Raw genomic sequence first — 26,311 nt, forward strand, 5'->3', positions numbered from 1 at the left:
AACCCAGGGACAGCTGGAAGAGCATTCCCTGGCAGGTGCTAAGGCCAGCAGGATGGCAAACGGGAGTAGCAGATGCCTGGAGCATTGGGGTATGGTCTGCATGGGTGGAAGTGGAGCAGTAGAGGTCTCTGGGGCTCCAGAACTTTGGAGAACTGCTGTCTGCTCAGCCCTGGTCTTAGTGGGACCCTGGGAGCAGGAGGGGCTTTCCCTTTCTCATCCCCAGGAGAAAAACAGGAGCCAAGGACATTAGCTGCAGTGCAATCCCCTCAGTGCTAAGATGGTTCCGAGATCCAATGGTGGTGCTAAACTATCTCCATGTTTCTAATGGTTTTTAATGTTTTTTTCCTCACCATAAAAATGCAGCGTCCTTGGGGAAGGGGGCGCTGCCCTGGGGTCTGCCGCAGTCCAGGGGCCTATCCTCCCTTGGATGGGGCTCCTTGGCCTGCAGAAAATGCTGTATCTTGGCATGCTTCTAGACTGTAAGATTTGGGGTTTTTTTCCTTTTTTTTATGTTTACATGCATCTTGTATTTCCCTGAAAACTAAATAAAGTTTCTGGCCTTTTTAACTGAACAGAATTGCCTCTTCCTTCTCCCTATCACCAGCAACCCCTCCCAGACAGCAAACATCCCCTCATCCCCAATGCAGCAACCAGTGGAGGATCAGGAGATTGCCCAGTTCCCACTCTTGGTGAAAATTGTACCTGAACTCTCCTTGCTCTTCCTCCACCACCAAAAGCTGTTCTGGGCAGTGGCCAAGTCCTGGAGAGAGCCAAGGACCCCTGTACCAGACTCAGCAAGGCAGGGTGGTCCGAGCATTGGGGGGGAAGCCACGGCTATTCAAGGCCAAGCGCAGACTCCCAGATGGCAGTTACGAGGGGAAAGTACCCACGGCCTCTGAGCGGGCACTGCCAGAGTAGCATGGTTCCAACAGCAAGCCAAAGTCTTGGGGCTGTTTCCAGCTACTCTCCAACTCCAGCCAGCACATACACAGGGTTCCCCCACCAAGGCCTTGTCCAGTGGCCTCCACACTGCACTGTGGGAACACAGCTGAACCTAGCCAGAGGTGGGGGCCTGAGCTGAGGGCACGGCTGGAGGTAGCCTTGTCGCTGGGGGAGCTCAGCACAGCCTCTCCTGACCAGAGCAGCGGGGACTGGTCTGTCCCCTGATCAGCCCCTTGAATGCATTGCCCATCCCACAAGGCCTCAGTCATGGTGAGGGCACTGCTCTTCACAACCCCACAAGATTGAGACTCACCTGACATGCCAGCGCCTGCTCTTGTCCACCACCGGAGGATGCCTCTCCACCTACAGGGCACACAAACACATCCCCTGGCCCGCCCTCCCCACCTTCTACATGGCACACCACAGCCCTGAGGCTGGTACGAAATCACCTTTATTCACAATCACAGCGACCCAGATCACAAAGGCAGCAGCTACCCCAGCACTAACAGACAACAGATGATGGCTTCCTCTCCCAGGACCTCGGGCCACACAGCCCCAACATTTAAGGCCTCTGGGATGACAGGGGAGGAGAGACCCAGCATACGACGCACTTCACCGAGAGCCCCTGCAAGGCTGGTAAGAAACGTGGCCGAGCCTGGGCCCCAACGGCCAAGCGGTGCCCCCATCACACACCCCCCTGGCAGCCTCACCAAACTCCTCCAGAAGCCAAAGAGAAAGTACCCCCTCCCCCCAAACACACACACACAACCATTTCACAGAAGAGGGAGCTGAGGTTTGGTGGGGGGTTGGCGCCACATAGCCAGTCTGTCAGATGGACCTTGCCAGGAGGCCTCCCGACATGCCCCCTTTTCCCAGTTCTCAGTTGGCAATGCTGGCCGTGAGCTTTGCAGCTGGGGCCTGGACAGGGTGAAGGATGGTCTCTGCTCCCCCATCACTAGGTGGCCCACACACCAGGGTGGTGTTTCTGGGGCCCACAAAGACACAAGGAAAAAAAAAAAGCCACAAACTCAATAAATAAATAAATAAAAACAAGGAAAAGGGCTGGACTTAGACCAGGGCAGCCCCTGCAGCCACTTCCACCCAGGAGTGGTGATGGAGGACATGGCTGGAGACAGCCTCTGAGAAGTGGCCCAGGCCAGCCCAAGCTGTGGGAGGCAGCGGGGTATGGAGAGAAACTACAAACCTGTTCTCAAAGATCCTGATGCAGGCAGACCTGCTCCCCCAGCCCAGGCTACCCCAAAGGGTCACCCCAGAGCCACAGCAGCTCACAAGATGACTGGGGCAAGAGCTACACCCTGGGACCTGGAGCCCTGGCCAGCAATCCACCCACTCTTCCATCCCAGGTGATGGGAGGCTGGCCTGGGGAGTGCAGCCTGCCTGGTGCAGAGGCGTCCCCAGCCTTCTTGCCCCCAGCTGCTGGACCAAACAGAGGAAGGAGATAGCAGCTCAGGAGCTGTGCTTGGGGCTGTTTTTCAGGAGCCTGCTCAAGGGTGGCTGGCTGAGATGCTCAGTGCAGGTTCAGATCCAGGCCACAGCCCACTAGCCAGGCCACAGGCCCTGACTCGGGGTCGCCTGTGCCAAGAAGGAACATGTTATTCAACTCTCATCATGGTGCCACAGGCACCTCTTAAAAACCTACCCCAGGTGGGGAAGGACTGTGCCAGGGACAGCGACAGTGCTCAGCCTTGTCCCTCAGCACAGAGAGGGAGCTGGGCACAGAGACACAGAGACGGCAGAGCTGGGCAGCACCTCCTCCCCTGCCCTCTGCCTGGCCATTGGCTTCTGCCACCCACCTCCCTGCCTAAACCACTTCTCTCTTCCCCCAAACCTCCAGGGGCCTTAGTTTCCCTTGTTTAATGGAGAAGGAACAAGCTTCCAAAGTGAGCAAGAGAAGGGCCCTGTTGGCTCACCCCACAGCCAGCAGGGTGTGCTAGGAGCTGCGGTAGGTCTTGATGATGTCCTTGATGGGGCGGCGGCAGATGGGGCAGCAGGCGTGCAGGGCCTTCTTCAGCCGCAAGCCGCAGGCATAGCAGAGGCACATGTGGCCGCATGTGTAGATAACCGTGTCCACAGCGTGTTCATAGCAAATGGTGCACTCATCACTCCACTGGCCCAGACCTGGGGTCACTGGTGACTCGGGCAGGCTCACTGGAGAGTTGGGAGCTGTCCCTGGAGGTGAGGGGGCAGCAGTCAGGAAAAGGGGGCATGGATCTGCCGGGCTCCAGGTTCGTGGGAACGGCAGCCAGCCCCTGGCCTCTTATGTCCCCTCTGTCTTTGCAGATCTGCCTACTGACCCCCAAAACCTGACTTCCTGCTACTTGGGCAAAGGCTGAGCGCTCAGTGGCACCATTTCCGGGACATTCCACCCTGTCCAGGGGCCAGGATGGCCATGAATAGCAACAAAACCGGCAAGGAGGAGAGAGGGGAAAGAATTGCAGTGTTTAAGGCTGGACCCTAAATTAGTGGGCTACCCACTAACATTTCCTTTGTGCAGAAAGAAAAGGGATAAAGCCCTTGGCAGAAGCTGCCCAGCCAGGGCACAGGCATATATGCCCCAGAAGCATCCTAACAGGGGTTCACTGGACCCCAGCCCAGCTCTGCTCTGCTCTGCGCCAGCTGTGCCCCAGGCTGCACCCCAGGCTGCAGAGGCCAGTGGCTCAGGGGCAGCTGTGGTGCAATCCCTATGGTGCCCACAGGGTGGCGTACTTACCCCCCGCAGAGCTTCCCAGAGGGCCAGAGCTGCATGTGCTGAGCAAGGGGTCGGAGAGGCGGCTGCCCAGGGCAATGGGTGAGGTGGGTGTGGAGGCTGGAGAGCAGGGAAGTGACGGGATGACCCGCTCTGCCAGGATGGTAGAACCTGTAAGGAGAGGGAGAGGAGTTTGTGAAGAGGCATGATACAGCCACCCAAAGGCCACATCAGACAGGCAACCCCTGTCTGCCTACACAGCACTCTCACAAACAGGGGGCCCACCATGCTCGCACCTCACTGCATCAGCAGCCTCAACCAGCCCCTGCCTGAACCCCACTGCCACCCAGCTTGCAGCATCCTCCTTGCAGATGGCTCCAGGACAGAGAATAAGGCCCCACCACCCTCTCGCTGTCCTCTTCAGAGCCCTGCCCTCTCTGCTGCGATCTCCAGATGCCACCCACCTCTGCACCAGCACTGGTGAGACCCCCACCCTTCTTCCCCACTGTGCACATCCCACTGGCTGCAGGCTGCCCGGGGGTCACTCAGGACCCCCATCCATCCATCACCAGTCCAACGGTTGAGCAGAATGCTCCAGGAGGCTGCTCCTGATCCCACTGCTGTCTTAAGGACGTTCAAATCCTCATATTTATTTAAGCTTCCTTTGGTCCAGCCTGACAACCCCCTTTAGAAAACATTAACTGGGAAGCTGCTCGTCTGGTATTAGATGGTCTGAGGCAAAACAGGACCTTGTCCTATGTCATTTCCTTTCTCTGAGGGGCAGTGTCTCCTGGTGGGCCCAAGACCCTTTCACCCCAGCCTGCTTCTCCTTGCTTTGTATTCCACCCTGAATTGTCAGTCAGCCTGATTCACGATCCTTTTATCTGGGTTGTTCTTCTTCTGACACCTTCTCATTCTTTCCCGATTTCTCTTCCTTCAATCTCAACTTCTTAGCACACAGTTTCATGTCTTTCCCTCTATCTTCACTCAGTATCGTTCAACAGCGAGGATATCCAATAGATGTGACTGGGATTCCACACACGCTCACATTCCCAATCTCTACACACACTCATGCCTGCTCACAGCAGGCCCATCTGAGAGAGGGTCGTTCTAACACACACGGCACTGAACGGGTCTCCTGGGCTGGTGTCTGGGCTAGGGGCTGTGAGGTCCAAGGGTTTCCAAACTTAGCTTAAAAAATTAGCTTAAAAAAAATAGGGAATTGCTCTTGTGCTACGGCAGGTTAAGCAGCTGCTCAGCACACCTGCATCCCATACGGACGTGCCGGTCTGAGTCCCAGCTACTGCACTTCCAATCTGCTTTCAGCAAATGCACCCCAGAAGGCAGAGGAAGCTGGCTCAGGTACTGGGTCCCTCACACCCATGTGGGAGAACAAATGGAGTTCCTGGCTTCCTGGCTCCAACTTAGCCCAGATCTGGTTCTTGTAGCTATGTGGGATGTGAACGGACAGAAGATCGCTCTTTCTCTAAATTTCAAATAAATGGGGCGGGGGGGGGGAATGTCAAGAATCCAGCCAAGACCTCCGGGCAGAACTGGGATCTCTGCTGACAGGGTCTCCAGCTGAGTCTGATGAAACCAGAATGGTTAGCAGACCACAGACACCTGCTAGGGGACGGGGCGGGGGGGGAGACAGCAGTAATAAAGCTCTCAGAAAACAAGATCTCTGGTCAATGCGTTTGGAAAAGCCGTGCACCATAATTACCTTAACCAACCCACACCGCTGATTTAAGGTTCCAAAAAGCCCTGTAACAATCCTTTCCCCTATTTTGAACCCCACAGTTCCCAAACTATCACAAGCAGGGCACCTATTAACAGAACATCCCACAAAGCCAGGCAGGCAAGTACGTGTAAGTATGTGTACACACATGTATACACACACACAACACACCCACGCCCGGCCTTTCTAACCCTGTGACCCAGAACTCCAAGGAGACTCCTCCTGGTTCCCCCCACCCACACAAACCTTAGGGATACCCCAACCCCTTTTTCTCACTCACTCAAAGCCACCCGTAGGCGCAGGAACTTCTGGTCTCATCTTACACAAACTTTAGCCGAACCTCAACCAGCCACTCCGTTTTTTAAGCAGCCCCTCGGGCGTGCACTAGGCTGGCTCGAGGCCGGAAGAGGCCGGAAGGGGCCGGAAGGGGCCGACTCTGGCTTTCAAACTAAACCACCTCCGCCTCCTTCCCCCTGCCCAGGTGAATCTGCTCATTCCTAAGGGCCCCAAAGAACGCACCTGGCCTGACTCCCCAGCAGGGCCCTAAGCACCGGGTCGGGAGGGGGTAAGAGGGGAGCAGGGAAGGCTGCCCTCAGTCCCTACCCGGGTCACCCCCAAACCCAAGCTCCAGGGCGCCCGGCACGTCGAGGCGGCAGCAGGCACTCACCGAGGATGCGGACCTGCGTGATGGCGCCGTGCAGGCCAAACAGCATCCAGAGTGGTTGCGAGGCGTCCACGCACAGCTGCATGCCGGCGGCCACGCCGTTGTGACTGAGGTGCAGCTCGCCGTCGGCGTTGACCACCAGACCTAGGATGTCGCCGCTGTGCAGAGGCCCGGGCACGCGGCACACGGCCCAGAACTCCTTGCGGTCCACCAGGGCCTCGGGGCTGAAGGGCAAGTCGGCTGGCCGCAACGTGCCCGGGTCGCATGTGGTGACACCGAAGGAGAGCGCACCGGGCCGCGCACCGCCGGAGCGCGTGACCTTGACGAAGATGGTCTCGGCCACGCGCACGGGCCGGCTGGTAAAGACGAGCGCACGCTCGTCGCGCCCGTGCTCCAGGCGCGCCACCGTCTGCTCGTCCAGGATGCGGACGTGCGCGCCGGCGCGCAGCGCGTGGAAACGCAGGTCGCCGTCGAGTTGCGCCGGCAGCGCGCGGCTGTGCTGGGAGTTGAGCGAGTTCTGCGGGATCGGGCCTCCGGCGGCCGGCGCGCCCTCATCCCCGTCGGCGCCCGGCAGGTTGAGGTCGCACAGGCTCACGGAGAGGCGCGCCTCGTCGGCCTCGCGCCGCAGCGACGGCCGCCGCAGGGCGGTGAAGGAGCGCGGCCTCAGGCAGTCGGGCAGCACCAGCTCACTGTCTGCGGTGGGGAGAGTGGGAGTGGGGCGCCGTCACCCGAGCGCCCTCAGAGTGCGCTGCCCCCTCCCATCCCGGCCGCCAGATGGCACAGACAACGTCCAGGGTGGGAGTTAGTGGGAGAAGGCAAGAAATGAGGCTGGACAGGGACCCCCATCCCAAGCTGTTTAGCAAAACAGTAAGACTGGAAGCACAGAGACCAAAAAGTTCAATTATATGATTACTTCCAAGTGCTAGGGAGCTAAACGCATGCTTTGCTGGTATGTATCTCAAGTTGTTTTTTTTTTAACCCTGGATCTTTTATCCCTAGCACCTGGCATCGCAAAAGGCACATCCTGTGGGCGACCACATCCTGTGGACGCGCAGAGGGAGCCCCACACAGGCCCCCCTTGGCATCGATTGCCCCCCAATCCTGACGGTTCCCTTTGGAGGAGGTTACCCTGGCCACTTAAGGACAGTATGACTGAGGGAACTTTATCCGAGAGACTCTTTTATTCCATGCAAGTAATACAACTCGTGCCTTGTAGAAAGTTCGACAGAACTACTGACGGCCGGACAGCCTGGTCCCCCACCCTCCCTGCCATGGCTGCATTTCTATTGGATAGATGACCTGCCAACCTTTTTACACGCAATTTTGGTTCCCTTTTTTTAATACTAAGATTGAGTCATGCTATATAAACACCAGTGGTTTCCAGCCTTTTACAGATAATAAATCACCTTGATGTATTACCCATAAAGACGGTGATAGCTTTGACCTGTCTCACCGCAGGGGCAGGGGAGGGAAATACCTTCTCAGTCAGTTCTGTGCATTTCAGGGAATGGGTGACTGCACCAGCCACCAGCAAGGACTCCTGACTCAGGACCTTACCACACAGCTTTCCTTTTTCACAAACTCACCTTTCCCGTATCCCAAACACCTCCCATGTCCATAACTGTGTCTACAACCACATTCTGTTCATGGCCTGCCCTCTGGAGGCTGCTAACTCAGAATGAACTAAGTGCCGCCTGCCGGGAGTCCTCCCTGGAGGTAGGCCCATGTCATAGGCAGCCGCCACAGGCAGACTCAGGATGGAAGTCAGCCCTGCCCAGTTCCCTGGACCACAACCTGCACTCCAAGGCTGTCCTGGGTTATGGAACCCCTATGGTAGTCGGGGGAAGTGGGGTGGGCAACTAGAGAAACACTGGGAGGGACAGTCTCTAAATCCTCCACTTCTGTTCTCCCCATCCGCTGCTTCTCTGTGCCTCTCAGGAGTGATGGGGTCTGCCCCCTGCACCCTCCCGACACATGCACACCCATCTTCCCCTCCAGAGAAGCCTCGTGGGGCCTGGCTGGTTGAAATTTCCTAGCATGGTGTTGGCAAGGAGGAGGGAGCCAACCAGAAAATACGATTATTCCAGGGAATTGATTCTGTGACAGCAACAGTGCAGAGATGCTGAGGGACCTGCAGACAGGCGGAGGCAGGGAGGAGCTGCCTGGCACAAGGGGCAAGGGAGGGAATAACAGCCGCCCACCTGGACCCCGGGGAGCAGCCACTGCTCTCCCACCCTCAGGGACTCCAGGCTTTGGCCCTTGGAACTCAGATGCTGGCGACAGAGAAGGTAAGTGATGTGAACAGCAGGGAAAAAAGGAATCAAGCACAACAGCCTCCAGGAACCATGTGGATCCCTACTCTCTTCCCCCCGCCACGCTCAGTTCAGGCAATGCAGAGCTGGGCACACTGTCAGGCAGAGCTCTGAAGAGGGCTGGGTAAGCTACCTTGGTCACTCTGCCCCTTCCACTAGGACATGCCCACTCTCATAAGCTCACCCACCCCAAGGTCACACTCATCTGCCTTCAAGCATTTCCTTCTCTTACCCCAGACATCAGCCCCCTGTGTTTACACCACCATCTCCTGTGCTGCCTCTGCACCCCAGGTTGAACAAAAAACCTCCCCACACACCTTCCCTCTTAGACAATGCACAGAGGCAGACGTGGGAGCCCAGATGTGCCCCGAGCAGCTCATCATCTCCCTTGATATGCACACTGTACTTCTCAAGAACCACCTTTAGGGTTCTTGGGTAATCCAAATGCATACACTTGTAAGCATTAGCCTAGATTCAAATCCTAATCCTTCCATTTCCTGTATTGCAAAGCCTTGGACAAGCAGTAGCTCCACCTGCTGAGTTCCCTCTTCTTCAAGCAGTGAAAAAAGCATTTGAGTGACATCAAATCTCTATTCTATCCCTCTGCTTAGAAGGGCAGCTGTGAAGATTAAGAATAGGGGCACACTGTAGAGTACCTGGCACACAAGAGCCCTTGGGTTACTGTAGGACGCCATAGGTATCACTTACACACCACAAGGTTCAGTGCCCCGGTGGTGATCCCAGCCTGGGCTTAAGTGTCCAATCCAGCCCTTGCTGCTGACCTTGGCTAAGCTTTCCTCCCTGTCTCACCTCGAGAACCCTAGGATGCCTTGAAATGCTGTTGCTGTGCTTGGAGTGACATGGGAAGTCCCAGGCACCTACAAGGCCCCTGGCACCCTCAGAGATTAATATTTACTTAATTGAGTCTGTTAGACTTCTCATCAGTCACAATAGGCACCCAAGAAATGCTCATGCAAGGAAATCTCTAAGACCAAAAGAAAAATCCCTTAAAAATCAAGCATAGAGGAGGAGGGAGGAAAGACAGAGGATGATGGAGAAGGGGTACAGGGAAAAACAAAACAAAACAAAACACCTTTGGTCTGGAATTGAAACATGGTAGGTGGTGGGGGCAGGGCTGGGAGCTGCTAGGGCTCAGCTAGGCACTGACTGAATTGTGAAGGTCAATGCACAGCCCAAGGTTGTCTTCCCCCAACTTCCCCTCCACCCCTTGGGGTCAGGAGCAGCTGCAGGCAGCCAACAGGCTCCAAAATAACCACCCCTCAGTGGGCCCAGCTGTGCTGAGGCCCTGAAATAGAGGCGGAAACTTGAGCTGGAGGACCTGGTCGGAGAACACTGTGCCAACGGGATCAGCAAGTTCCCGGGCGAGGGAAGCAGCACCAAGGCACAGGGAAGGGCAGGGTCCAGATGCCCAGGCCATGTGGCACAAGCTGGGGGACCAATCTCAGCTCGGGGACTTTGCCCTTGAGTCCCAAACAGTGGGGTGGCCCCACATGTAGTAGGAATGAGTGACGTGAGGGTGATGAGGACCTGTGGTTGCCCACTTTGAAGGTACTTATGATGGTGAGAGGGGACCCTAAGGCCTCCAGGCTGAGCTGGCTCCCTGCCGTGGCCCTCTTTCAGGGAGCAATGTGTTAATCTTCTGCTCCTGCCTATTTTGGTAGCTCTGCAACAATCCCTGGCCAGAGCTACAGTAACCAGCCCTCCTCCCCATACTCCCTGGCCCACTGCTTGCTCTGAGCAGGGACCAGGGAAGCCAGAAGTCAGCAGAATGGTTGAGGCTTCAGAGCAAGAAACACACCTTAGCTGCAAGCATGTTAGTACGTAGACTGAATGGGGCACCAAGAAAACACGTTTATCCTGCCCAGTACCCACTCAACCTTGGCTAGCATGCCCCTGGGGACAACAAGCTCACTACCTCCCAGGCTGCCCAGCCCATATCTTTGACTACTAGAAGGCTGTGCTCTGTGTAACTCCATCTCTCTGCATCCAAGATCCACTCTGGATCTTCGCTTGCATAGCACAAATGTGCCTTTAAGAGAAAGATCTCCAATCGGGCTGAGTCCCTGAGTTTTGTGTCCTAGAAGAGACAGGAGAGCTGGGATTGCAAACCCTTAGCAAGCACCTGGACAGCGGCTGCATGGGGCCAGCTGCTGCCTGCAATGCCAGGTCACCAAGGCAAGGCCTGGGCCCTGGCACAGGAGCCTCCTTTGAAGCGGGGCCACCACTGGGTGGGAACAGTCTTTGTTTAGATTCTCACAGCTGGAGCCCTGGGTAATCTTTAACCACGGGTCAATCTGCAGTGCCGGGTGGGCTGTCGGCTATTTGCTGGCGCCTGTTTGGAAGGCGCTGCCAGCCCATTTATTGTCTCCATAAACATATTCCTGCTGGTGTGCAGCTGGCATGGGGTAGGCAGCAGGGAGGGTGAGGGGTTCTCTACCGCTCGGGGCAGCACCCTGAAACCCACACCACCTCCGCCCAGCTCCCTCTAAACCCGTCCATGGGGAAGCTGGGAAAGACAAACACGCTGTTTGAGGCTCTCAGAGGGAAGGGCAGACTGTCTCCGAATCACCGAGATCTTCCAGCCACGCACACTTAGAGACGGGGTCATCAGGCTTAGCAGTTCTCAACCTTGTCTTCTTTAGCAGTAGATGCCTCTTATCCAAATGAGGAGCTGGCCTCTGTCAGTCCCCTGTGTTTCAGGGAGCCCTGGCCATAGAAGCACAGAGCTTGTGTGACTATCCTATCTGGACACAGCCCTGCCCGCCCCTTTCAGCTGCAGAGCTGGTTTAGGACCAGATGGTTCCTAACGCATGGTCGCTTAATGGGAGTTACACGTGGCTCCAGAACATGCATATTCACGCTGGTAGGAAAGCAGAGTGTTACCACAAAGGATGGGGAATTAAGGTCAGGCAGACCCACCTGCATCCCAGGGCCTGGCTTGGGCGCTTGCTGGGACCCCCTGGCACCCTCTGGTCCTTGGTACCCCAAGCTCTCATTCACTGCTCTAAAAGTCCCAGAAGGACGGGGTCCTCACTCTTGAGCGGTAATCAGATGTTAACTGGGAGACAAGGCAAATGCGCATCTAAGGACGCTAGAGGCCAAGTGCAGCCCTGGCTCCTGTGTTCAGATCACAGCTCCTCAAGCAGCTGTGTGACCTGGGCAAGTCACAGGGCCTCCTGGAACCACTCATTCCTTGCCTGTAAAATGGGGGTACAAGCACCTGCTCTCCTCTGAGTGGAACAGTACATGGTACGACAGCCCCTGCTAATTCTTAGACTACAGTGGATATCAGGCAGTCAGGAGAAAGGGCAGGGACAGTCAAGGAAGGCTTCTTGGTCAGGGAGGGTTTGGTGCATGATGCTGAAGCAACTGGCAGACCCTGGAGTAAGCAGAAAAGAAGTGCTTAGACTCGGAAGCCCCAAAAACGAGATGTTTTCATCAAAAAGAAAGGAAGATTGTCACAGGGGAAGAAAGGGATGGGCAGCACCAACTGTTTCCCTCATCCCTCAAGCCGGCCCATGCTCCTTTAGCTAATATTTGCCTTCTGGCCCCTAGCAATAAACCACACCAATAAATATTGGTTTAGCCCAGGAAACACAAATCCAGATGGTAGTGTGGTCCTCGGATGGGGGCTCACGTGTGCCACTGGTGCTGCCAGGCGAAGGCACACCTTGGATGGGAGGCTGGAGCCAGGCCTCCCCCACCCACTGCTAGGTCTCATCCATCACTGTCCTCTGTGGGTAGGTGGGAGTCTCGTACCAAGCCCTGAGAAACATGCATGGGGAGGGATGAAGCAGACAGCCAGGAGCCCCTGTGACCTACATATCCGGGCACTAGTTCAAGTCCCAATCCAAGTCACAGTGGCTCCACTTCCCATCCAACTTCCTGCTAATGCACCTGGGAAATAACACAAGTGCTCAGGACCCTGCACCCATGAGCAGGACTCAGAGTTCCTGGCTTCTGGTTTCAGTCTGGCCTTTATATTCACTTGGGGAGTGTACCAACCAATGGAAGATCTCTCTGTCTCTTCCTCTCTCTATTATTCTGCATTTGCAATAAATAAAACAAACTTATTTTTAAAAGTCTGAGCTCCCACCTATTGCCCTCCTGGTGCTCTGCCAGGCTTAGCCGTGATTCTTTTACTCTGCCAGCAGGGCTCCCTTGGCCCTGGGCAGGTCATCTTTCTTTTTTGCATTCCTTGCTTCCTGATTTTGAGACTCACCTGTGAAGCCCTCCTGGATTGTTTCACACACACAGTTAGTCTTACTCTTTAGATCATATTTAACTGCAGAATTGGATGCAGGCCACCTCACATCAGTTACTGAGTTCTCCTCTTCAAGGAGAATGGTTGGGTCTGCCCTTCCTTGCCTGAGGGTGAGGACTGTACCCTCCTGGGACTTTTAGAGCACGGTGAATGATACCTGAGTTGTTGGGGGCCCAGAGGAAAGGCCAACAATCCCTTAGACTTGGCATCCTGGCTGACCAGCTTTCTGCCAGGAGCCACTGGTGTTCATGTTTCTGAGTGCAGCAAGGAGACCTTGAACCCTGGGTAGGAGCTTATCTCTCCCAGTATTAATCACCCCATAAAACCTGTGTTTACTTGGTTGCTGGAGGGCCCTTCTTCCTGGAGGTTCGAAGCTGTTATTCTTAGAGACATCAGGCCAGGCTTGGGCCAGGGTAGTTGGAAGCAGCAGAAGAGGGAGGCCTGCTGAACTGCAACTTGGTGCCCAGGTCACCCACAAGACCTACAGCAGGCCTGCCAGACCACAGCTGGCACCAGTATGGGCAGGGCAGACTGGTCAGTGTCTAGAGGAGGGGAGACTCTGGCCCTGGCCATGTTCCCTCCCATCTGTCCATGGTCTAATGTGCCTACCTGCCCTGTGCACAGTGAGGCAGCCAGGATGCCTCTGGTCCAAGCAGCAGGTGCAGGCCAGAGTGAGGCGTGGAGGCCCACAAGTAGGCCTGGTTGAGAGCCCTACAGACACTGGCCTGGGACAAGCACCCCAGGAAAGACAGCACAGCCTTGACAGACAGGAACTCTGTTCAGAGGAGGGGAGGGAGGCGAAGAGAAGCAGGAGCTGGAGGGAGCAGTGGGGACAGAGGAGCAGAGGAGGAGAGAGGATAGAGAAGGGAAAAGAGATTGAGTCAAGCCCCCAAAAATACAAACACTGGGAGGTGGCGGGGCAGGAACAGGGGTGTGGGGGAGGTAAGAAAAGGCAAGAGACCCCAAGACTGTTCAGGGGCACAGAGGAAGGAGCAGAGCAGCACACCCAGTTCACACCATTCCTGGATGGGCTGGTCTTTGCCCAAAATAAATAAATAACCCATGTAGGACGGGCAAAAGGAAGAGATATTTGATCTGCTAATTCAATTTAGGGCCCATTCACAGTGTCTGCAAATGCCCAGGGTTATGGTGATCTACACCTGAGGTGGGGATCCTCCAGGCCTCAGCCACAGTGGGTGTACAGAGAGGGGCAGGCCAGGGCCGTGCACACCCATTTATAGTCAGAGAGGGGCCCTAGGCTAAGCCAGGCTCTTGGGGGTGGTCCTGCAGGCTATCCCACTTCTTCCCCACTCCCCCCATTCCCACCTGTCCTGACCCTCCTGGAACTTGCAAGCACACCCCAGGTTTTCTCTTCCAAGAAGCCCTCGTGGACACCAGCCTGCCTCACAGACCTCCACCTCCTCTGAGATTTCCTGCCTGTGATCTTGCTGCAAGGCACTGCTTTCAGCACTACGGAGTTCCCGCCTGGCCACATCCCTACTTGGGTAAACTAGGTCTTCACACTGCTCTCAGTTTTCTCCCTGCTGAAAGGGAATCAAACACACTTTCTTCCTGGCCTGCCGCCGAGGAGCCCAAGGAACTGAGTGGAAACCCTTGGTAGCTGGGAGAGCGCCTGGCAGCACAGTGGGCCAAGTTTGCCCAGCATGCCAGTTCAAGTTCATCCCCATGAACCCCAGCTGTGTGTGCGAGCAGGGCTGGGGAACCCCTCACCCCATCTCCTCCCACACGCTTATACTCCCCCAACCCACCCTGCAAACAGCGCTCAGCATCCCCACAGCCAGGCGCAAGAGCCCACTCTGGCAAGGGGCCTGCCTGGGTAAAAAAGCACACCTCCTCCTTGCAGGCCTCCAGTCTCAGCAGAGTGCAAGAGGAGGCCCCAAGACTCGTCAGTGCCCGGCCAATGAGAAGTGTGGGCCCCGCAGCAGGGGATGCAAAGGTGGACAAGAGAATCCCTCCCTGGGAGGGCCCCAGGCAGGAGGTGGCTTTTGCGCTGGGCCTTGAAGCTAGAATGGGAATGGCAAGGAGAAGAGCAAGTACACTCTCTCCACCTGTCCCACCCACCCACCCAGCACCAAGCCTGTGCCTTTCTCAAGGACACAGACATTTTCCATCCTTCACCACATGGCTGAGCCTCAGGATAAGCCAATAGACTCACAGCAGCTTACAGATGGGAAGACTGAAGATGAGACAGAAGCAGGCAGACTCAAGTTCAGACTCAAGGCGTTAGGACCCCTTGAAGCATGAGGCCTGGTGTGGCGGCGGCACCAGGACACCAGGAAGGTGCTGACTCAGACCTGGGCTGGGCACCGGGAAGCTGCCTGTCAGGGTTTACCTACTGGGCACCTGCTGAAGTAGCACCTTGAGCATGCACAAGAACCCTGGCAACAGTTAATGACGACCCCCACATCTTCCAGAGTGGCAAACGGAGATCTCACATCCTGCAGCAGGTCAGGCCGGCTCCGGCGTGCGTCCACCTCAGCACTGCCCTGCCCACCTCTGGCACGGAGTGGCCTGCAAGTGCATGGCCCTGCCTACAGGGCCATCAGCCAGCGGCCTGGGCGCCCCCGTTCAGCTGCTGACACCTGGAACAGCCTGTCTCGGGCTCCTAACACATCACTGCGACTGCAGAAGCACTTTTATTGACTTAAAAAAACAGAAAGTTCCTAAACTATTCGTTAATAAAAACAGCCTCCTGATGTTTGGAAAGGCTTCTGGTAATTATCCATTCCTTTGTACTCTCACTGTCTTCTTCCTCAAATCAAAGTGTTCTCAAGAGAAGTGTTTCTAGACGCTGAAGTAAGAGAAGAGGGAAAACAGTTTCCCAGCTGCCTTTGTGGCATTTTTCTCTGCAGGGACAAGGGATAGGGATAGGAGGGCAGGAACAGGTCAGCAGTGGCTGAGCCCACCCAGGACTGTGCTGGACAGTTTATTCACAAACCTGCTAGTTTACTCTTCCTGTTGACCCAGTCTACAGATGAGGAAGCTAGGGCTTAAGCAGGTTGGTGGCTGACTGGCTGCCTTACACCCCAAGTCCACGAATGTGCACACACATTTGGGTGCAAGGCAGAAGGCTGCTGGACTGGGCTCGGGTGGCCTGGGTGCCTGTCCTCCTCTGCTGCCCCAGCCCCATGGGAGCCTGGGATGAGTCTCCCCGCAGCTCAGCACAGCCCCAGTACTGCGGCTGGCAAGCATCACCTTCACACTGCAGGGCACCTGTGACACTCCCAGCTACACCCGCTTCTTCTATGTTTGTCTCTCACTCTCCTGCCAGAGCTGACCTGGCCAGCCCCAGTGGCGTCTTGGGAGCCACAGGAAGAGTCCTAGCCCCCCAGCACCCTCTGCTCTCCATCTGTCCTCCCAGAAAGCCTTGGAGTATTGCTGGAACACAGCCTCCTCCAACACCAGTGCCCCAGGACAGAGCTCCTGCTTCAGAGGGGCAAGACTCAGGGCTGGGTGCCGGTTCTCCTGCCTCCAGCCACAATTCCTAAACTGGAGCCTCCACCTCTGGGAGTCCAACAGTGTAACCTGTCTCCCAGGAATGCTGAGGCAGCAGACAGTAGAGCAGGATCTGGCATGGAGCAAGCATGGATCAGCTTGAATTCCTTCTGGGATGGGGGTCTTGACAGAGAAGGTTGCACTCTACTCAGAGGGGCTGCAGGGGTTCAGGAATGTCATCCACCTGCCAGAGGTGCAGGCTGGAAGGGATGGACTGGTATGGAGAGTTAGCCACACTCCACCCAGGTCCCCACGCCCAGTGGGATGGGGCAGCATCAGGCTCAGCAGCCAGAGGCCCAGGGCTGCACCCAGCACCCATGACAGGGAGGGAAAGGGGAGAGAAGAGGGGAGGGGCACTCACCCAGCAGCTGGACACCCCGCGTGAGACCGTACACGTCCACCAGGGCCCAGAGTGGATCGGCCGTGCGGACTCCGTTGAAGAAGAGCATGGCAGCGGAATCATTGATGCGGTAGAAGACGTGGCCCTTCTTGTCCACCCAGAAGGCGATGATGTTGCCCTCGTTGGCAAACTCCTCGGGCAGTGCCTTGGCCCAGAAACCACTCTGGGACACGAGGTCGGGGCAGGCATACTTAGGCAACGAGTCAGGGTGGATGCGCGAAGGGTCCTTGCTGGTGAAGCCCAGACGCAGGGCACCGCTCCAGCAGCACTGCTTCCTTGTGATCTGGTGGCACAGGATGGGGCAGTGGGCGAGGAGGGGCTCAACCCAGTGACCCCCTCCCCTGCTAGTTAGACGGGGAAGATGAGGGGCAGGGAAGCCCTTCTCTACTGACCACCTTTGGCACACTCCCAAGGGTCCCACTACCACCAGCCTTTCCCTTCCCCATCTGCTCAGGGTGGGAGAAGCACCAGTGGAAGTGGCCATGCCCCTTTCAAGTCACGCAGAGAAGGTAGAGGTGGGGTGGGAAAGGTGGGGACAGCAGGAGTGGGAGGCCCACCTTCAGCCTGACTTGCTCATAGATGAGGACAGGCCGGTTGCTGAAAGTGATGGCATTGCAGAAGCTGGCCTGCCTCTTGACGGCCTTGTGGCTGAGGTCCATGAGGATCTGGGAGCCCTTGGTGTGCGGGTGGAAGAGCAGCGGCGTGGCTGGGAGCCCCCCACCAGGCAGCGCTGGCGGACAGTGCTTCTGTTTGTGGTGGCATCTGTGAGAGGGGACCGGGAAGGGACCCCCAATGGAGTCTGGAAGGAAAAAAAAAACCCAAGCCAGAGTCAGACCTGATGAGACCAATAGCCCAACCCGTTTCCCCTAGGGCAGGGTCCCCTAAGGGCAGGGCCTGGGCATAAATAGACATGGCTCTACTGCCCATTACTTCCACACTCGTGGCCACATTCTGCCATCCTCTCCTGCTACTACGCCCTAGTCTGGCCTGGTCCTTCACCCACCACTTCCCACTTAGGTTCCCTTTACCCCATCCATATATGGCCATTTCACAGCACCATCTCCACTGGCACCCTGGCACCTCACTTTTCCCATTATTTCTTCCGTGAGCATGCAGTCCCCCTCTGCTGGGCACCCAGCTCCTTCCTAAATGCCACAGCTGCAGACAGGAAGCACTTATGGAGCCTGCCCTGTGGGAGCATGGCCCCATCCAGACAAACTGGAAGGCCTCCTGGAGAAAACACAGCAGCTCTGGCACTGGGTTGGCAAGGCCAGGCTGCAGTAGACCGTGGGGCTGTTACTGGGAGCCAGGAGGGATGGCAGGGGGGCAGTGTTCCTCTGGCCACCTGCCCACAGCCTGCCACCCAGGCCCACTGCTGTGCATCAGCCACCTGTGCCTGCAGTGTCTTGGACGTGGGATGGGAGCTCCATGCCATCCAGGACCCACCATGGAGCACCCAGCACTTCCTCCAATAACCCAGCTGGGACACACCTGGGAACACATTTGTAAATGCTCTACAAACTAGCCATGTAATGGTGGGGTGGAGGTGGCAGAAGGCGGGGAGCACAGGACTGGGTGCTCGGTGGGTTGTCACTAACTGAGTGTACAATCCCAAGATAATCACTTCCCTTCTCAGACCTCTCCCCGGAAGCACAGATACACAGCCCCACCATGGGTCTGGGAGCTCAGGCCCATCAATATTCACTTGCTTCTCCCCCCTTAGCCCTGTCCTGTCTTACATTCTCTTTTTCCTTGAAACATAAAAGGATAGAGAGAGCAAGTATTTTCATGCAGGGGTTCACTCTCCAGTGACCACAGGGCTCAGGCCTAGGCCTGGGCCAAAGCCAGGAGTAGAGGCCAAAATCAGGTGCTAGAGACTCAAGTCAGGTCTTTCATGTAGCAGGTAGGAACCCAGTGTTTGAGCCATCATCAGTGCCTTCAAGGGTCTGGCTTGGCCGGAGCTGGAGGTGGCTATGAATTCCCGGCACTCAGGTATAACACACAGGCATTTCCTTTGCTGTTAACCCACTAGGCCATACACCCACCCACCCCCTCCTGTCTTCCTAAGGAAAGAGAGCCATGGAGAATCAAAAGGAGGTGGAGGAGACAGCTACAAAATGTGACAAGAGGCCTTCTGGGATGCTTCACATTGTAGTTCTTCCAGACAGGAATTTAAGAATGCAGAGAGCTGGCTTGGCCAGCATCCGGCCTGCCCAGGGCCTCCCACTCCCTAGAATGGAGGAGGGGTTTCCAGGCAGAAGGGAGTGGGGAACGAGAGGATTGAGAAAAGCCAGGAAACTGCCACCTGCTTGGGGACAACATTGCTGCCCTTGCTTCCTCAGCGACCCCCAGGTACCAGCCGCCTCTGCCCACCGACTTAGGGGCTCTCTAGGGTAGCTGCCTACACCCCAGGTGCAGAAGTGGCATGAGAAGGAGCCTATTCATCTTTCTTTCTCTCTCTCCTCTCAAATAAAATAAGGAAATAAAATTACATTTTTTTTTTGGGTAACTAAATGAAAGGTAGGATGACAGGAGCAAACACATGAGAAAGATCTTCTACCTACTGGTTCACTTCCCAATAACCCCAATAGCCAGGCTGAGCCACAGGAGTCAGCACCATGGCTCCACTGGCTAATCCTCCACTTTTAAGTGCCAATATCCCATATGGGTAACTGATTTGTGTCCCAGAGGCTCCACTTCCCACCCAGCTCCCTGTTTGTGGCCTGGGAAAGTAGTCGAGGACAGCCCAAAGCCTTGGGCCCCTGCACCCATGTGGGAGACCCATAAGAAGCTCCTGGTTCCTGGCTTCAGATCAGCTCAGCTCTGGCCATTGCAGCCATTTGGGGAGTGACCAGCAGATGGAAGATATTTCTTGTCTCTCCTCTTCGTAAATCTGCCTTTCAAAAAACAAAAAAGGCTTGGCCAGGTGGAAGCCAGGAGCCCAGAACTCCAGCCAGGTTTCACACATGGGTAGCAGAGGCCCAAGCACCTGCTGCGTTGAAGGATGCTGAATCGAAGGAGAGCAACCAGGACTTGAACTGGCACTCCGAAATGGGAAGCGGGAGTCCTAAGTAGCAACTTAATTGGCTGCTGTGCCACAACACTCACTCCAAGAAAAACGACAAAAAGACCCACTGATGAGGGTAATATAATCTACATGGTTGAGGCATACAGCCATATACAGAGATGAAAAGTTAAAGAACAAGCTCTGTGCAGCAGACAGCAGTGAGTTAAACCCAGGTAAGAGAGCAGAGTACTCCATCCACAGCTCTTCAAACTCTCTGTCTCCTTCCACCCTGTCCTGTTTTTGGTGCTCACAAGCACGTCAGTGGTTTGCACAGGGGTGGGGAGACATAGGGGGACTAGCAAGGAGCCAAGACCACATTTGGGGTAACCACATCCACTACCTTGGATGTGGTCACGTAGATGTTAAACACATCCAATCATAAGCCTTAAGCAGGTGGGGTTCAGGACACGGCAGTAAAGCAGTTCTTTTTTTTTTTTTAAGATTTATTTTTTATTTTTATTGGAAAGTCAGACATACAGAGAGGAGGAGAGACAGAGAGGAAGATCTTCCGTCTGATGATTCACTCCCCAAGTGACCGCAACGGCCGATACTATGCCGGTCCGAAGCCAGGAGCCTCTTCCGGGTCTCCTACGCGGGTGCAGGGTCCCAAAGCTTTGGGCCGTCCTCGACTGCTTTCCCAGGCCACAGGCAGGGAGCTGGATGGGAAGAGGAGCCACCGGGATTAGAACTGGCGCCCATATGGGATCCCGGGCGTGCAAGGCGAGGACCTTAACCACTGCGCCACCGTGCCAGGCCCAGTAAAGCAGTTCTTAAGCCCCACTGGGCCCAGCTGCTGCCAAGGACCCTTCCTGGAGGGTCCCCATCCCAGAGCCCATGGGCCACCTGCAGGGCTGCAGTTCCCTTCAACTTCCTCTCATTCCCACTCTGACCTATGAAGATCTTGGATTCTGAGAAAGGTCCAGATAAACTGTGGCTCTGGGCAGATATGGTGGAGACTCCCTTGGGCCAGAGATCCAAACCCTGGAAGGACATGCCTCAGGGCCTTCCTCCCACAGGAAACACCCCAGGGTGCAGATCCTGGGAAAGTAGCAGAGATGGCTCAAATCCTTTGGCCCCTGTACCTATGTGCAAGACCTGGGAGAAGCTCCTGGCTCCTAGCATTGAACTGACTCGGCTCTGGCCACTATAGCCATATGGGGATTGAATCAGCAGATGGCAGATCTCTCTGTGTGTATCTCCTCCTCTCTGTGTGTAACTCTGCCTTTCAAATTAAAAAAAAAAAAACAAAACTACATCTTCCTTTTTAAAAATAGTCATCACTTATAAAATATAACTGAGACAAGTTTATCCAGTTACCACCTAACATCTTGTGGGGCACTCTGGGGAAACACGACATCTCTCATGATGCCACCAATACACAGAACGGCAACCCTGTCCTCAGCCCTTATGTCACTGGAAGAGACAGACCGGGCAGCCACCATGGATCGGAGTTTGGCAGTTTCTCACAAAGCCCAACACCTACCACCCCACCCAGCACATGCACTTCTGGGCATGCCCCCAAAAACAATGAACCATGTCCACAGATGACCTGAACACAATGTATAGCAGTTTTATTCACAACTGAAAACCTGGAAACTGCTCAGACGTCCTTCAGCTGGTGAATGGACACATAAAATGCAGAACAGCTACTACTACTACTCAGCGGGGAAAAAATGTACTGATCACATGGCAGAGATGAACCTCAAAAGCAGGCTGCATGAAAAAAACCAGACGCCAGAGGCCACATGCCATGTGCTCCCATGAGGGAGGACATCCTGCGAGAGGCAGGGGTCCAGAGTGCTCTCACAGGTATCAAGGGAGAAGCAGAGTGGGGACTGTAAAAGGGGTTTTGGAAGTGGAGGGAAGGTTCTTTCCAGATGGAGGAGGTGATCCCATCACACACTGGTCAAAACACACCCAACCACACAGGGCAAAAGGGAGCATTGTACTGTGTATCTCCCCAACCTCCCAGGCGACAACTCTCAAGCCAGGCCTTTATGGATAGAGGGAAGACAAGCTGGGCTCTGTGCCCACCACAGCTGCCCTGTCACCAGGCCCTAGGCAGTGCCCCAACTAGAATCTTCTCTCAGGAGTCCCCGAAGCCTGCAGGAAGAGCCTGTCACCCCAAACTTCAATCCCTCCCACATCTGTGACACCAAATGGGGTGCTCTCTTCTGGAGTGGCAGCAGGCTGGGAGCTGCAAGGCTTTTGCTTCCTGATGGCAGGGGCCTGCCAAATCCTGTGCCTGTCTTCTGCCTGTGGGTTGTCCTCAAGGTTGTGGGGGACAACCCCAGAGGCTCAGAGGCCCATCTGCAGCCCCTTCTCTCTGGGCTAAAGCTTGTTGTGTGGTCAGTGCTCTCAGGGCCACCTCACTGGTCTGCTGAACATGTCCTGCCCATGGCTTCCCCCTTCCTTGGCAGTCTCCAATTCTTCCCTTCCTGGGCTCCTGGGAGTACCTGAGCACCCTACACTTAATCTGCCAATTCTGGGAAATAAAACCCCTCCCCCAGCCCAGTTCTGCTCCTCCTATGTACCCTGCAGCCAAGACCCTAACTCAGGTCCTATTAGTTCTCTTCTGAACCAGGGCCTGGGCCATCACTGATAACCACATGTTCTATGGCCTGCACACCTCCAGGGGGTGCTGTCCTTACAACTATAATGCAAATGATGCTCTCAGAGGTGGCCAAACCACCTCCTCCACCCTAGGCGCTCTGCTTCTGATGTCTTCCTCCTCCAGCTTAATGGGCAGTTTAACCTGCAAAGGATGCTCCAAAGCAAATGAGAACAAATTTTCTATATTACCAAGGGCATAACAGAGAGGGCACCAGGCCAGGCATCTTCCCAACACTGCCCAATGAGGCTCCCTGCCAGCACTGTCAGATATATTATGTCCCCACATCCAATGGACGGGTGAGCTGTACTTCAGGCTGCCGGAGGTCACACAGCAAATCATGTGGCGAAACTGAGACTAGAACCCTGGTCTACCACACACAGGATCCTTTCCTCCATTCAGCACCAGGACTGCAACACATTTTCCCCCATGAACTCAGGATGGCAGGCATGGTGGGCCCAGGGTGAAGATAGGTGGTGTCTGGCAGCTCAGCCTGGAGGAAAAGGATGGTGGCTTGGAGAGGCAGTAGGCCCAGGGAGAAAACCTAACCATACCCCTTGCTGACTGGCTTACAAGCTCCTGGGGAGCCTCAATGGGGGTGTCCCCCCGCCCCCAGAGAGGCTGCTGCTGACACAATGGAAACTGCCCCCTACACACACCACCACCACCAGAACCCCACTCCTCCTGGGCATATATGAGCTGCCAGACACAGGCCTGGCCAGCCCTCTGGGTGACCCTCAGCCAGCTCCAGTTCACATTCCTGCCTCTCAGCGGGATCCCAGAGGAGGTGTCTGGACACACAGCGCCTGTGGGCATGACCTTTCCCCCCACCACACCCCCACCAGCTTCACCCAAGAATCTGGGATGGAAGACAGCAAGGGGGAGAGCACACCCCCAGGACGAGAGCCGTGGCGCTGACACCGGTGACCAAGGCCAACCTTTCTGAGGCTGATGGGCAGTGTCCTCATGGTCCCCCACCCCCAGGGTCTGGATGGCCACTCTGACACTCCCAGGTCACCCAGACCAAGGAGGATGTCAGGCATGTCTGCCTCCAAGCCCAGCAGCTCTGCTGCTAACCCCGAGGCCGCCAGGAGCCTCACTGCCGGCTGTCTCAGGTTCTTGCCAGGACGGAAGGAGATGCCGTGTGTCATCTCAGCAGGGGCTGTGGCTGGGATGCTTGCCACTATTTACATCACTCCACCTGTGCTTGAGCCGTTGCCCTGTCCCCTGAGCTTTCTCGCCTGGCCCTGCACACATCTCTCCACGTCTCATCCACCTTGCTGAGGCCCAGCTGAGCCATCAGCACTGGTGGCACAGTTCTCACCTCCTGAGAGGGAGGCTTGGGTCAGCTCTGAGCAGTGAGCACAAAGAAAGCGTAGGCCCCAGAGGCAGGAGGCACTGGGCGAACCCCAGTCAGGTCACAGGACCGCTGGAGGCTTCTGGGCAGCTGCTATGCCTCTCTGCACTTTGATTTTGTTCTCTGTAACGCCAGGCCCTTCATCGTCACCCTGACTACCACCCCAAGTTACTGGGACTTCATAGACGTGAAAGAGTTTTCGTAAACATACACACATGACCCCAACAGAAGGGCTTTTTCCCTCCTTTGTAAAAGCCACAAGCACTAGCACAGGAAATGGCTAGCTTACACCAGCCCAGTAGAAGGCCAGACACAGCCAGTCTTCTTTGACCTCAAAACACCTCCCTCTTCTTAGACTGCTCTGAGGACTCTGGCATGGTCTAGTTTGCACGTATTAATTGAACAGGGTTCCTTCTGAGAGAATCTAGTGGGGGCTGGGAGCCAGCACTATGGCACAGCATGTTAAACTGCCAGTTAGCTACCCTAAATCAGAGCATTGGTTCAAGTCCTGGCCATTCTGCTTCCCATCCAGCTCCCTGCACCTGAAAAAGCAGGAAGATGGCCCAAGTGCTTGCTCCCTGCCCCTCATGTGGGACACCTGCTTCCTGGCTCCTGGCTTTAGCCTGCCCCAGCCCAGGCTGCTGCAGCCACCTGAGTGAACCAACAGATGGAAGATCTCTCTCTCCGCACCTTTCAAATAAATAAATCTTTAAGGGGGGGGGGGACGGTTTTGGAGGACTGCTTCAAAGGGTGGGGATTCCTGACCCTAGGAAGGACAATGAGGAGATGGCTTGGGTGATAGACTTGTCTATAAAACAGGGCAGATGGTTAATTTCTCTGGTTTCTCCAAGAGGCCAATCTCCCTTACATGACTCTTGCTCTAGGCTTGGCATAGTCTCATTTCCCTTGTGGAATCCTTTTCTTTCTCTTCCCACCTGGGTACCTGCCTTTCTCCTGCTCGCTCTGCAGAACCTGGTATCTCCCACATGTCCTTCTAACCCTCAGCCTGGACTAAGGACCCACCATGAGCCTCGGGTTCCCTATCTTCTCCCCATAACACAGCACCCACCACAAAGCAGCCTTTTCAACCCCGGCTGTTTCAGGGCCCCAAGGGATGCACTGTGCCACACATCCAGACTGGCTGTGGTCACATGCCAGCCTCATCAAAGAGGAGGAGTCTTTCGGGGTAGTTTCTGTGCTCTGCAGAGGCAGTTTTCTGTCTAGGAAAGGCTGCAGGGTTCTCTGTGTCTTTCCAAGTCCAGAACAGACCAGCAGCTTCCTGGGGCCAGTGCCCACTGCCTTTCTCACATGCTCAGCGCACATGGCAGGGGCTCCAGAAAAGCTGCTGAAGGACTTGCCAGTGTCTGAGTCGCCCACCAAAGCCCTAGCTGTGAGCATGTATTCAGAGGGCTCTCCCTCATGCACTGCCCTTCCTGGTGCGTCCAGGGGAGAAATAAAACAAAGAAGAGACCAAACGGAGCCTTGCCCTTCCCTGGCCAGTAAACAGGTCCCACACACCAGATTCCACCACAGCCCTGTTAGGGATAGCCCCCCACCTGATATAGGAGAAAAAAAGGCAGACAAGACCAAGAGGGCTTACTCTGGCTTTCAGCCACTGTACCTTACGCCCTGGCCTCACTTTCCCAGTCCCTGAGAGGCAGCCTTCTGCAGGAAGCAGCCCCAGTGATCTCCACATGCAGCTCCTGGCATTCACACCCTTCCCCTTGAGTATGGGTTGGACCCAACCGTTAGCCTCTAGTGAGTAGAATGCACCACAGTTGTGGGGTGCTGTTCCCAAGACCAGCTTATAAAACGACTGTGGTTGGGGCCAGCGCCATGGTATATCAAGCTAAGCCTCCACCTGCTTATGACCTGGAAAAGTAGCAGATGACAGCTCCGTGTAAGCGACCCAGAAGAAGCTTCTGGTTCCCAGCTTTAGATTTGCCCAACCCCAGCCACTGCAGCCACTTGGAGAATAAACCAAAGGATGAAAGAGTTCTCTACATTTCCATTAAATAAAAAAATAAATAATCTTTAAAAAAAAAAAGGCTCTGGCTTCTGTCTGGATGACACTCTCTCTTGCTTCTCATGAACTGATTTCTCTGGGAGAGGCCAGCTGCCATATCCAGAGGGGAAAAATGCAAGCAGCAAAGGACCAGGGACAGTTGACAAGGCTCTGAGGAAGCTTGCAGATGGCTCCCTGCAGGCCAGCTTCATGCAACACCGCAGCTCCGGCCAGAGGCCCTGCTGCACCATCCTGAGAGACTTCGGCCAGAGACAGCTGGAGAAAGGAGGCCAAGCTTCTTGACCCACAGAAACTGGGAGAAAATTCAGTGCTGTTGTTATAAGCTGTTAAGCTTTGGGGCAATTTGCTATGCATGAGTGGATAATGAATGCAAGATCCATAGTCCCAATTCATAGTTAAAGAAGCAGAGGCTCTGAGAGCTACTGACTCCACAAGGATCACATGACTGGTAGCAGTGGCAGTGGGCTCTATATCCAGATCTGTGGCATTATGCCATGCAGATTCCTCTATGGTCCTCTCTCCTCTACATGAACTCTCCTCCCAGGCCAGCCCCCACAGGATCCCCTGCTGCCCCGATCTATACGCCTCTGTGTAACACTGATGCCCCAGGTGCAAGTCATGGGGGCAGCTATGCTCACAGCAAGTCCTGCCGCAAATCCATGATAACCACACAGGTGAAAGAAGAG

At 55.5% G+C, this 26,311-nt stretch overlaps 1 protein-coding gene across 2 annotated transcripts in view; it reads right to left on the bottom strand.

Moving 5' to 3' along the window:
• Positions 1–1,375: 1,375 nt before the first annotated feature.
• NEURL1 (neuralized E3 ubiquitin protein ligase 1) overlaps positions 1,376–26,311 on the bottom strand; it is a 62,712-nt gene continuing 37,776 nt past the window's right edge. For both annotated transcript variants that reach the window (XM_040992170.1, XM_040992171.1), the window contains exons 2-6: positions 17,122–17,363; positions 16,526–16,847; positions 6,055–6,744; positions 3,674–3,820; positions 1,376–3,132 (exon numbers count right to left, since the gene is read on the bottom strand). In XM_040992170.1, coding sequence (XP_040848104.1) covers positions 2,894–3,132; positions 3,674–3,820; positions 6,055–6,744; positions 16,526–16,847; positions 17,122–17,363 — 1,640 coding nt within the window. In that variant the 3' untranslated portion in view covers positions 1,376–2,893. The remainder of the gene's footprint in view (positions 3,133–3,673; positions 3,821–6,054; positions 6,745–16,525; positions 16,848–17,121; positions 17,364–26,311) is intronic.

The sequence above is a fragment of the Ochotona curzoniae genome, unplaced genomic scaffold (assembly GCF_017591425.1).
Source record: "Ochotona curzoniae isolate NIBS_2020 unplaced genomic scaffold, NIBS_Ocur_1.0 contig_66, whole genome shotgun sequence".
In the NCBI taxonomy this organism is placed as follows: Eukaryota; Metazoa; Chordata; class Mammalia; order Lagomorpha; family Ochotonidae; genus Ochotona; species Ochotona curzoniae.